The sequence below is a fragment of the Camellia sinensis genome, unplaced genomic scaffold (genome assembly GCF_055761805.1).
Source record: "Camellia sinensis isolate YWXY unplaced genomic scaffold, ASM5576180v1 Unanchor3, whole genome shotgun sequence".
Lineage (NCBI taxonomy): Eukaryota > Viridiplantae > Streptophyta > Magnoliopsida > Ericales > Theaceae > Camellia > Camellia sinensis.
The window spans coordinates 15,595,704-15,609,089 of NW_028129178.1; the positions used below are offsets into that span (position 1 = coordinate 15,595,704).

General features: G+C 36.1%; 1 protein-coding gene across 1 annotated transcript in view; it reads left to right on the forward strand.

Annotated features, from left to right (window-relative positions):
• Positions 1-13,386, forward strand: part of LOC114259953 (rRNA biogenesis protein RRP5) — an 85,333-nt gene that overhangs the window by 50,963 nt on the left and 20,984 nt on the right. The window contains 5 exon segments of the mRNA XM_082912350.1: positions 4,128-4,273; positions 4,359-4,424; positions 11,762-11,868; positions 12,564-12,644; positions 13,291-13,365. Of these exon segments, the coding sequence (XP_082768476.1) occupies positions 4,128-4,273; positions 4,359-4,424; positions 11,762-11,868; positions 12,564-12,644; positions 13,291-13,365 (475 nt within the window).

Consider the following 13,386-nt stretch of genomic DNA (forward strand, 5'->3'; position numbering starts at 1 on the left):
CACTTCGAGGCTGTCATGCGAATTTTCAGGTACTTGAAGTCTACCCCTGGTAAGGGTCTTTATTTTTCAAGGTATGATCATCTTCGTGTAGAAGCCTATACAGATGCTGACTGGGCTGGATCAGTGACTGATAGGAGATCGACTTCAGGGTATTGCACCTTTGTTGGAGGCAACCTAGTTACTTGGAGGAGTAAGAAACAGAATGTGGTTGCCAGGTCGAGTGCAGAAGCTGAGTTTAGAGCTATGGCACAAGGGGTGTGTGAGCTCTTATGGATCAGGTTATTGTTGAGTGATCTAGGTATTGATCAGACAGACTCCATGCGGTTATACTGTGATAATAAGGCCGGTATCAACATTGCATACAATCCGGTTCAACATGACAGGACAAAACATGTTGAGATTGATCACCACTTCATTAAGGAGAAACTCACTAACTAGTGGCGCAATATGTACTCCCTTTGTGCAGCCTGGTGAACAACTTGCTGACATCCTCACCAAGGGAGTTGGGAGTAAGCCATTTCATGACATCTTACGCAAGTAGGGCATGAGAGATATCTTCACACCAGCTTGAGGGGGAGTGTTAGAATAATATATGATTATTTGGGTTATTATTTTGTAATTATTTTATGCCTTAGGGCTTCCTTGTAATTATTAATCTTCATTAATATAAATAGGGAATGATATCCTAATCATTCCCTAAAATGGTATTCTCTAAAATTAACAGTATTCAGCACCCGTACCCATGTTGTGTCATGTCAACACGGGTACCTCTCAAAAAACAAAGAGTCCGTGTAACGTAGCTCACCATTATATTTGGATGAATAAAAGAGAAGATAATGTGGTTTCTCACCTCTCTTGTTTGGATAGAGTAAATAAGAAAAAAGAAAGGAAAGTGTTGTGTTTCATTTCACTAAAATAACCGTCCATATTAATAAGCTATGTTTTTTCATAAGGGTAATTTTGGTATCTTAGAAAAGTTTCATTAAATCAATTCCTTTCTCACCAAATCTCACCGCTTTTGGTGAGAAACAAAACATAGGTTTGGTGAGAATCTTTTTCTCACCATCTCTCATCATTTCTCACCTACTTAACCATCCACACAAGTAAAGGGGTTTCCTATTCTCACTATTTCTTTTCTTTTCTCACCAAATCCCTCCTTCCAAATGGAACGTAATAGTATGTAACTGTGTAATAATATTGGTTGTATATTTAAAATGGATCTACAAGATTTGCTAAAATCTTGTGTTTACTTTCTAACATGATAAGTGACCAAAAAGCATGTGACTTGTTAAATATGGTTACTTTGTAACCAGGGGTCAAATTTGTTTCAACGTGTCAGTTTGGAAATGGAAATGTTTGGGAAATTTGAGGGAAATTGTAAACATTTTTGGAAAAGCACAATAATGTTTGATGGAAAAACTAAAAGCTATCCAAATGCATATGTAGCCTAACGATTAAAACGTAGTTGAGGTCTACTCATCCATTCTTATTAAACTTGGTAGTAAATGTTAATATAAACAAAAAAAATTCAATTAAAGTCAAATAAATCCACAAGTCTTTAACGTTAGCATTTATAATTCTAAATGTACATTAAATCCCTTCCAAACAAGGTTTACATGTTAGTCTGATTTGGGAGTTCCAGCATTTTAAGGAGGCATGTCATTAATGCATTCAATTTAAAATCAAACAACATGGTTTCCCAAATAGCCATTATATTCCCACTCTTAAATCTATTCCTAGTCACTTATAAGAGATAATTTTGGAAAATTGTAAAATCTTATGCTTTGAGTTTTCAAAGAGGAGACATTGCGGGACATTCCAAATGGGAAATAAGGATGAACAATGTGGGATGAAGGGAGCAATAAATGAATGCCAAAGGGGTTCTAAGGTGTAAGGAGGCCTTTAGCGATAAGATTAGAAGTTTCTTTCTAACAAGTTAAAAAACAATGTTTCAACAATGATCAATAAATATTGATAGATGATCTATGAAGCATCGACAATTGAAAATAAGTGTTGTAGTCGTGTTAGACACGGGGACATGGCGGGGACACGCATTGGACACGTTACGAGGTGTGCCCCTTTATTTAATTGATTTCTTTTTAGGGGACACACTGGGGACACAGCAAGGACACTCTGGGGCAGTGTTTTAAAATACATGCCTAAGCGCGCACTTAGGCGCAAAGTGCACTGAGGTGCCTTAGACAACTTGAGGCAAGGTGCTATAGGAATGGCGGATTTGAGGTCCGTGACTTAGGATTTGGCATGAGGTGCCTGCCTCATTCATTTTTTTGCTCCATCCTTATTCTTTGTGTGTGTGCGCCATAGGGAATCATAACCCCTTTAATTTATTTTATTTTATTTAATTTTATTTATGATAAATAAACTAAATTTATCGAGCGAGCATCAAGATGATGCAAAAGAATACAAAAAGAGCCTCGGCATGGGGTGAAAAACTAACAACACCTAAACAATAACATCATCCAAAAAATCAAAAAAGAACAAACAAATCCGAACCTGTCCTCCTTTCCAACCAACAAATAATAAACGACTCTAGCCAGGACACACAATGATGAACCTCTTGAAACGTTCGTCGATTCCGTTCCAACCAAACCAACCACATCAAACTTAGTGGCACCAACAACCAAACCTGCCGCCGCCGCCGACGCCGACAAACATAAACATGTACTTTGAGCCCCAATTTTTATATTAAAAAACCCTTAGGGATTGAGAAAAAGCTCTTGGATTGCAATATGGATATATGACTTTGGCATTCCTTTCAATGTAGTGAATTAGGACAACGTTGGGCCAATGATTGAAGCTATCAGGCAATTTGGTCCCGGTTTAAAATCAAAACCACTAAGGTACTATATGTTGCGAGTTTCTTATCTAAAAAAGAAGTGAATCACGTCAATAAATTAATGAAGGAAGATAGGTAGTATTGGATAAAGTAAGGTTGAATATTATTTTTGAGAAATTTTCGGAACGTTGAATGTTATTTTTATGATTTTTAGAATATTGAAAGTTCTATGTTTTTTGAAATTTTAGAAATAGTTGCTTATGTTGAAAACTTTGCCTATATTAAAATTTTACTCATAGTCTACGACTTGTGCCTCACTTTGATGAGGCACGTGCCTCGCCTTGCACCTCACACCTAGAGCTTTTTAAAACACTGCTCTGGGGACATGCCGGGGACATGCGAAGTAGTTTTTTTTCTCGCTTGCTTTAGTGCTTTTGATGTATGTTGGATGTTGGATGTTGAATGTTTATTTCTTTTTGCTTAGATTTAAATACTTCATCTATCATCCATAAAAAAAGATACAAACGATAAGTGTTAATTTAAAGGTGATTTATTTATTTATTTTAATATTGAATTAGTATTAGTTTTTGTTAATTTTGATTGTTTCCGGATGTAATATTAATCTACATAGAAAATTAAAATATATGAAAAATATTTTATTGCCTTGTCCCGCAGTATCCGTGTCCCTATTTTTTTTAAAATGAGCATGTCTTGTGTCCGCATCCTTATCTGTGTCTATGATTCTTTGCAAATGATAAATGAAATGGTTGGGTTGGGGAGTGGGGATTGTCTTTGTTAAGAGAAAAACTAAAAGTACTAGGGAAGAGGGGGAGAAGAAGATATCTGTGAATACAGTAGAAGACAATAAATAGCTCAAAAATGTCCTGTTTCTATTCTCTTTATCTCTCTATTTCTCTATTCTACTTTCTCATATTTCTTTTATCACATTTGACATGTTTTATTTGTTTCTAAACTTCTTGTTTCTTTTTCTTTACAAAATGGAAAAACACAAACAATTTTGGCTAGGGACTCCTAAAGGGTCTCTAACAAATTGTTCCCGTGTATTTCGTAGTGTTTTGGTGAGTTTCAATGTGTTTTGGTGGAAACACTAGAATTTTGGTTTTCAACCAGTTTTGTGTTGGTTTCTTGGAAAACTGAAATGTTTCGGTCATTTTCATTGAAACAAAATGAAATCTTGTTCCTTGTTTGTTACATAAAATGTTGATACTCATAATCTACAGTCATGTATGGTAATGGAAATATATGTCAATTCCTGAATTGCATTTTTCACATTGAACAGTGTACCGCAACTGAGATTTTCTACTGGCAGGGTTACTGATGATGATGTGGCCAAGTTGGGCACTATTGTTTCTGGAGTGGTTGAGTGAGTAACCCCTCATGCAGCAATAGTAGGTGTCAATGCAAAAGGTTACACCAAGGGTACAATTTCTGCAGAACATTTGTCAGATCACCAAGGTATATTTTCTGTCTTCAAGAAGAAAGGGTTGTTCAAGGCTGCCTTCTTTCATTGTTTACTGACTTTCAAGGCACTGCTGCACAGGGCTTGTGGGTTTGATGAAATCTGTCTTGAAGCCAGGATGTGAGTTTGATCAACTATTGGTTCTTGGTACTCAGTTTCTTTCTTTTCAATACTTGTATCAAGGACACATCTTGTTTTCTCGTTAAATTGTTTTCCTTAGTTTTAATTTTTCTTTTGCTTTTGCTTTTATTATTATTATTATTATTATTATTGTTATTGTTTTTTATGTTTTATGTTTCAATATGTACACTCTTTCTTATATTTTCAGTTTGTTTTATGCTTGTTCAAATAAGCCTTTTTATTATGACATAATAATGATACTGGCTGGTCTAAAACTTAGAAAATATGAGGAAGAAGAACTCCGAAAATATGAGGAAGAAGGAATATATTTCTGTTATATTCAAAACTTCTTATCTTACAAGACCAAATGACACTCCTTATATAGGAGATATTACAAACATCATTATAACCCATTATATGCCACTTACATATTATATATTACCACTATCTACCACTATCATATTATATACATGCCACTATCTGCCACCAACACCACTATCATATTCTATACATGCCACTATCTGTCACCAACACCACTATCATATTATATACATGCCACTATCTTATTATATACATTAACACAAATTTCTAGCACTCCCCCTCAAGCTGGTGTGAAGATATCTTCCATAGCTAGCTTGCTAGTCAGCTTATCAAATTGCTTCTTGTGTAGTCCCTTCGTTAGCACATCAGCTAATTGTTTACCTGTTGGAAGGTAGGTCATACAGATTATGTCAGCATTGATTTTCTCCTTGATGAAATGTTTATCCACTTCTATATGTTTTGTGCGATCATGTAGAACTGGATTATGAGCTATAGATATAGCTGCTTTGTTGTCACAATAGACCTTCATAGGTGTCGGGTGAGAAAGCTTTAATTCTTCAAGAATTCTTTTAATCCACATTACTTCACAGATTCCATGGGCAACGGCTCTGAACTCTGCTTCTGCACTACTTCTAGCTACCACATTCTGTTTTTTACTCCGCCATGTAACTAGGTTCCCACCTACAAAGGAGCAGTATCCGGATGTTGATCTCCTGTCTGTAACACTTCCTGCCCTGTCTGCATCTGTGTATACTTCAACTTGAAGATGTCCATGTTTCTTGAACAGTAAGCCTCTTCCTGGAGTTCCTTTCAAATATCTTAAGATCTTATAAACGGCCTCAAAGTGCTCTGCCCCTGGTGAGTGCATGAACTGACTTACCATGCTGACTGCAAAGGCAATATCAGGCCGCGTATGAGACAAGTGAATCAATTTCCGTACAAGTCGCTGATATTGTTCCCTCTCTTTGACTTCTTCAGCCTTAGCAGCTTGTAACTTCAAGTTAGGCTCGATCGGAGTCTCCACCATCTTACAACCAAGCATACCTGTTTCTCTAAGGAGATCAAGAACATATTTTCTCTGATTAATGAATATACCTTCCTTGGATCTTGCAAATTCCATTCCGAGGAAATACTTGAGGGTTCCCAGATCCTTAATGTGAAATTGTTTTGCGAGTTTCTCTTTGAGGGCTGCTAACTCTGTTTCATCATTACCAGTTAAAATGATGTCATCAACATAAACAATCAAAATTGTAATTTTACTGCCTTTTGAATGTTTATAAAATATTGTGTGATCTGCTTGACTCTGCGAGAAGCCACAACTGATAACTGCCTTCCCAAAGCGTTCAAACCACGCTCTTGGTGATTGTTTGAGTCCGTATAATGACTTGTTCAATCTGCATACTCTGTCGCTTCCACGTCTCTGCTCAAATCCCGGTGGTAGGCTCATGAACACCTCCTCTTCAAGATCACCATTGAGAAATGCATTTTTAATGTCAAGTTGATGTAGAGGCCAATCTGAATTTACTGCAAGAGATAACAGTACTCTGATGGAATTTATTTTAGCAACAGGAGCAAACGTTTCCTGATAGTCGATCCCATAAGTTTGAGTGAAGCCTTTAGCCACCAGTCTCGCCTTGTATCTCTCAACGCTTCCATCTGCGTTACATTTTATCGTAAACACCCATTTACACCCAACTGTTTTCTTGTCTTTGGGTAGATCAACTATCTCCCAAGTACCGCTTCTCCTTAAAGCATTCATCTCCTCCATGACTGCTAATTTTCAATTCGGATCATCCAATGCTTCCTGTATATTCCTTGGAACAAACAAGTGTGAAATCCTAGATGTGAAAGCTCTATGGTTTTTAGACAGTCTTTGATAGGAGAGGTAATTTGCAATAGGATGTTAATGCAATTTCGGACACCTTTCCTAATTGCTATAGGAACATCAAGGTCGGAAATAGAAGGAATAGGATTACCTAAAATTTCGATGCCAGAACTCGGGTGGACATTCGGGTCATTAGGATGGACATTCGGATCATTATTCCTCAGATGAAATCGCTTCCTAGTATAAACCTGAAGCTCAGAATTTAGATCATTTTGTAGTACTTCTCCCCCTAAACAAGAATCTTCTTGACTAGGCACCATAGAACTTGGTTCTCCTAAGTGATCACTATCAGACAGATGTGGTTTTTGTGGAGGATAAATGACATTGGGGAGCGGGATAGAAATATCCCAAAAATGGTCTTCTACTCCACTTGTCTCCCCCTGAAGAGAAGTGTTGGGGAAATAGGATTTTGTTTCCACAAATGAGACATCCATACTCACATGAAATTTCTTGGTTTGAGGATCGAAACACTTATGCCCTTTTTTGTTTGAGGAATAACCCAAAAAAACACATTTTATAGCACGGGGGTCAAGTTTTGAACGAAATTGACTGGGAACATGAACATAGGCAGTACATCCAAAAACTTTGGCGGGTAAATCAGAAAACAACCTCGTATCAGGAAAAAAAGTTTTGAGACAATCAAAAGGTGTTTTGTATGTTAACACCTTTGTAGGCATCCTGTTTATCAAATAAGAGGCTGTTAAAATTGCTTCACCCCATAAATATTTAGAAACATGCATGTAAAACATTATAGCACGTGCTACTTCAAGTAAATGTTTATTTTTTCGTTCTGCAATGCCATTTTGTTGAGGGGTATCCCGACATGTAGATTGATGAAAAATCTCCTTTTTTTCCAAAAACTCACCCAACTGCTCATTGAAATATTCTGTTCCATTATCAGAATGTAAAATACCAATTTTGGTTTGAAATTGGTTTTCAATCATATTGTAAAAATTTGTGAATAAATTTGTCACGTCAGATTTTTTATTCATCAAATAAATCCAACATAAGCGGGTATGGTCATCAATAAATATAACAAACCATCTTTTACCAGAAAGAGTAGTGATTTTAGAAGGGCTCCAAACATCACTATGAATCAAATAAAAAGGTTTGAAAGCCTAGTAAGGTTTTGGCAAATAAGTAGAGCGATGAAATTTTGTAAAAATGCAACTTTCACAATGAAAAGAAGAACAATCAATCCCTTTAAATAATTCTGCAAATAAATGTTCAGATAAAGAAAACTAGGATGTCCTAGCCTATAGTGCCATAGCATTATTTTTTCTCGAACAGAGATTGAACTAGTACTATTAAAGCTCTGAGCTTTTTTATTACTAACAGGTACTTCATCAAAGTAGTAAAGACCTTCAAGCATCCTAGCACGCCCAATCATCATCCCCGAGTTCTAGTCCTGAAATTCACAATGGGATTTAAAAAATGTAACACGACAATTAGAATCCTTAGATAGTTTACTGACAGACAAAAGGTTACTGGCTAAGTTGGGGACGTGAAGAACAACGTTGAGATTAATTTTCTCAGTTAGTTTAATAAATCATTTTCCTGCAATAGATGAAAAACTACCATCGGCTACTCTGATTTTGTCATGACCAGAACAAGGGAAATAGGTACTAAATAAATGGGAAAACTAGTCATGTGATCGGAGGCACCGGAATCTATGATCCACGGAGAGAAGTTTAGGCAAGAGAAGGCTTTAGGATTTCTACCTGTTTGTGCCAACAAAACACTAGGAGTATCGGATGAGGAGTTGGATTTTATCAGCTTTAAGAGTTGATCAATCTGCTCTTTGTTGAAGGGACCTGAATCGGCTTCATTAGCGGTAGGAAAGCCACGATTCTTCTCTCCTTGTTTGCTGCTTTTCCAGTTGACAGGTTTGCCATGGATCTTCCAACACGTTTTGCGTGTATGGCGAGGCTTGTTGCAAAAATCACACCAGACCCGTGGCTTACATCAAACCTGCGCTGGTAATTTGCAGCCTTGTTGGCTGCAGCATCGCTAATTAAAGCAGAAATTTCAGTCGATTCACCAATACCTTTTTTCTTAAGCATGACGCTCCTTCGGCTCTCTTCCCTTCTGACTTCGGCAAATACTTCGCCAATGGATGGGAGAGGAGGTCTGCCAATAATTCTTCCTCGCACTTCATCGAACTCAATGTTGAGGCCGGCAAGAAACTTGTAAATACGGCTGTCTTCCACAGTTTTGTTGTGGTGGTTGCAGTCGTCAACCGATTTCCATTCGTATGTGTTGAAGATGTCAAGATCCTGCCACAACCTTTTCAACGAATTGAAATATTTGGTGGCGGAATCATCTCCTTGACGAATCTCTCCCAACTTCAAAGTTAATTCGAAAACTTGAGATTGATTTCCTAGGTCAGAATACATCTGACTAACATTATCCCACAACTCTTGTGCAGTAGTATAGCACATGTAATTAGAGCTTATATCCTCCTCCATGGAATTGACCAACCATGTCATAACCATGGAGTTTTCAGCGTCCCAACTGTCGAACAGCGGATCATTAACAGCAGGAGCCTTCTTGTCACCAGTGATGTAACCGATCTTTCCTTGCCCACGGATATACATCCGGACAGATTGTGACCAGCGGAGAAAATTATCACCATTTAGGCGGATGGTGGTGATTTGGACAGAGTGAGAGTTGGACGTTTTCACCGGAATGGCAGCGGCAGGGGTTGAAGTGGTTTCGGACGTGACTTCCGACATGACTATGACGGTTTTAGGGCTGCTGTGTTTTTTGTTGCTCTGATACCAACTTAGAAAATATGAGGAAGAAGAACTCCGAAAATATGAGGAAGAAGGAATATATTTCTGTTATATTCAAAACTTCTTATCTTACAAGACCAAATGACACTCCTTATATAGGAGATATTACAAACATCATTATAACCTATTATATACCACTTACATATTATATATTACCACTATCTACCACTATCATATTATATACATGCCACTATCTGCCACCAACACCACTATCATATTCTATACATGCCACTATCTGTCACCAACACCACTATCATATTATATACATGCCACTATCTTATTATATACATTAACACAAATTTCTAGCACTCCCCCTCAAGCTGGTGTGAAGATATCTTCCATAGCCAGCTTGCTAGTCAGCTTATCAAATTGCTTCTTGTGTAGTCCCTTCGTTAGCACATCAGCTAATTGTTCACCTGTTGGAAGGTAGGTCATACAGATTATGCCAGCATTGATTTTCTCCTTGATGGAATGTTTATCCACTTTTATATGTTTTGTGCGATCATGTAGAACTGGATTATGAGCTATAGATATAGCTGCTTTGTTGTCACAATAGACCTTCATAGGTGTCGGGTGAGAAAGCTTTAATTCTTCAAGAATTCTTTTAATCCACATTACTTCACAGATTCCATGGGCAACAGCTCTGAACTCTGGATTGCACTATTGGATCTTTAGTTGATGACTTTATATTGGTTATATGGATTGCACTAGCAAGCATATAAAATTTTAAATTTGGATTCTAAATCCTACTGAAGTTAGGATTCTATGTTACATTGACTAAAAAGAAACCAAATACTTATGTTGGACACCCGACCCTTGGGCAATGGTGTGGGATATATGTCCGATACTTCTCATCAGACACTCCATACATATTTTTATTGAACACTATTATTATATGTATATATTGTTGTATTATTGCTATAAAATAAATAAAATGCTTTTTTGACATTGTATGTTACATATAAGTTAACATTGTTTTATCTCATATAATAGATTAAAAATATAAAATTTGACCTTTTATACCGAGTCAGTATACCCTTAAATTTGACGTTTGCTGGGTCTGACCTCTAGATACCCTCCCGCACCCGATACCTGTATCTGAGTCCGCGTAACATAGGTTAGGATTATCTACTAGTCTACATATAATACCTACTAGATGCATTCAGTTCAATACAGAGTAGTTCTCGAGGAATTTTCTAGCAATTTATTAGGGAATGTGTGGTGCAATTCCAAGCCTAAGTCTGACCTTTAAGGATTTTTAGAATTGCCTCCTAGCATCTACTTCTACTGAAATTGTTTTTTTGGTCTTAGTTTATGACCCGTAACCACTTTTAACCCTTGTAAAATCTTCTCTGTTGAGCTTATTTGCTTTCCTTTTGAAATAATTAGCCATAGCAATGACACCAACTGTAATTGTCTGGGCACTGTTCACATCCTCAAAGTTTTGTATCTCTTTCCTGATTAAAGGCACCCAAACAAAATGTTTTTCTTTTTCTTTTTACCTCTTTTATTATTTTATGCTTCATTGAGGTTGTGTCCCCAAGTCAGTTGCTATTAGTTTGAACATTGAAGATTTATTAGTTTTAACATGGATAGTTCATTGGCCTTCAGAAATACATTCAAGATTTATTTTGCCCATTTGTTTTTGTATGTGAGAACAGAGGGAAGACAGTTGATCATCTCTTTACTGCTTGATTTAGACCAAGTTTGACAAGTTGTAAAAAAATTCAAAAACCCAAAAAATTACTCAAAAAGTTAAAAAGTTATCACTATTCACCCAAAAGTCAAAAATTACGGCTGAACAACTCCGGATTCTAATTTTCTCCTACACACTAATTTATACAATTTTTTAATACACATTTTCCCATAAAAAGTCAAAAAGTTAACCCAAACAATCATAATTTTTTCCTCAACTTTTTAGTCTAAAAAGTCAAAAAGTGCACTTATTTAGGACATCCCAAACAACCCCTACGGTCCCTTTATTTTTTTTCCCTCTTTACACTCCCCTCCAAGAAACCATGATGAATTGGGACCAGCATTTGGGGAAGGGAATGGGTTCATTGAATTATCAGAGACTAGTATTAGGTGTTGGGAGGTTGTCAAGGGGTGTATACGTTAATGGAGCAGACGTTTTGGAGTTGCACCCTTGCTGCTTGTGGGTGAATAACTGGAGAGGGGGAGAGAGCGAGTTTTTGGCAGTCATCATTTTTATTTCTTAGTCATTTTCTTCTACTTGAAAGGATATTTCTTGTATGTATGCTTGTTTCTTGCTTAGATGCTATTAAATTTTCATTGCCAGAAAGTCTTTATGACAATTATGAATTGCTGATCCAAATTTTAAAATTTCCTCTTGAATGTTGTAGACGCTGAGAGCAACAATTTAATTCTCACTGCAAAGTATTCACTTATTAAATCTGCTAAACAGCTTCCTGCAGAAGTTTCTCAAATTTGTCCTCATTCAATAATCCATGTAAGAATTTATTTACTAGTTTATTTCTGAGCCCTGTTTTTTTCTATTTTTTATATATATATTTTTTTGTAGGAAAACTCATCACATATTAATGCAGCCCCCTATTCTGCTGCATTTTTAAAAGTAATTTCTTAAAAGATATATATATTGAGGGAGAAGCTAGAGAATATGCATTGTTGGTGTCATTGGTTTTCAAAACAGAACTGAAAATGGCCAAAAAAAGAATGAAATTATAAGATGATAGGATGAAAAAGTATGAAAAGTAAATCTTGTCAACCCCTTTTCACATTTTCTTCGTTTGTGTTTGCCTAAGCCCACCCCTTGTCTTCATTCTCTTCCAATCCTAAACCATTGCCGACCTTGCCCAATCTTCATTTATAAAATATTATACTCACACCTGCACTGTCCAACAAGAGAAAAAATTAAACTCCAGCTTGCCACTAGACTATTCAGCCACTTAACTCCTCCATACAGTTCGCCCTCACTATGTTCCCTTTGATTAACCCACTTCCCGTGCCAAACAACTGGATCATCATCTCCAACAACTTAGATTACCTACAAATGAAGCCCATGGAAAGTTGGAAGTTAAAAGTATACGAAATATTATCAAAGTGTCCCATAGCTTTAAAAGATCAATTGCGGATATTTTGCAGTTGAATTTTATTGACTAATACTACTTCGGATGTTTGAACCAGGGGTACGTGTGTAACTTGATTGAATCTGGTTGTTTTGTTCGATATATTGAGCGTTTAACTGGTTTTGCTCTTAGAAGCAAGGTAGTTACCTTCATTATTTCTGTCATTTCTTTTTTTCTTCCGGCCATTACTTTCTCTGGACAGGTTTGGTTGAGACTATTTTAACCTAAGTAAGAAAAATCAGCTTATTTTTGTCTTATTAGGACATTTTTCATATTTGATCAATTTTTTTCCTAGTTTTTTATTTTATTTTATTTTATTATTATTTTTTTAAAAGCTAAAAATCAAAAAACATTTTGATTGAATTTTAAAATGTCCTTTTAAGACAAAAATTAGGCATCATTTGCCCAAAAATTGGCTTTATTTTACCTTAATTGAATTTTTTTTCTTTCAAATTTGATCATTTTTTATTTAAATTTTTTAGGTTCCTAAAAATAATAAATATGATCAAATTTTTAAAGAGTCTTAATAAGACGAAAATAAGCTATCTTTTACCCAAAAAATTGGCTTAATTTTTGCTCATATGAATTTTTTCAAATTGGATCATTTTTTAAAATTTGTTTTTAGGTTCCCTCTACTCGAGGAACCTAAAATCAAAAAAATTCGATGAAATATTTCTTAGGCTAAAATGGCCTGAACCAGACAAGGCCCAAGTGTCCTGTTTAATTTAGTAGTATTCTCCCTCATTTTGGGTTTTCTTTTGTTTTTTGTTTTTTGTTTTTTGAAGGCAACGGATGACCGAAGAACTAATCTGTCTGAAGCCTTCTACATTGGGCAATCTGTTCGCAGTTACATACTTGATGTAGGTTGACAATTTGAGAAT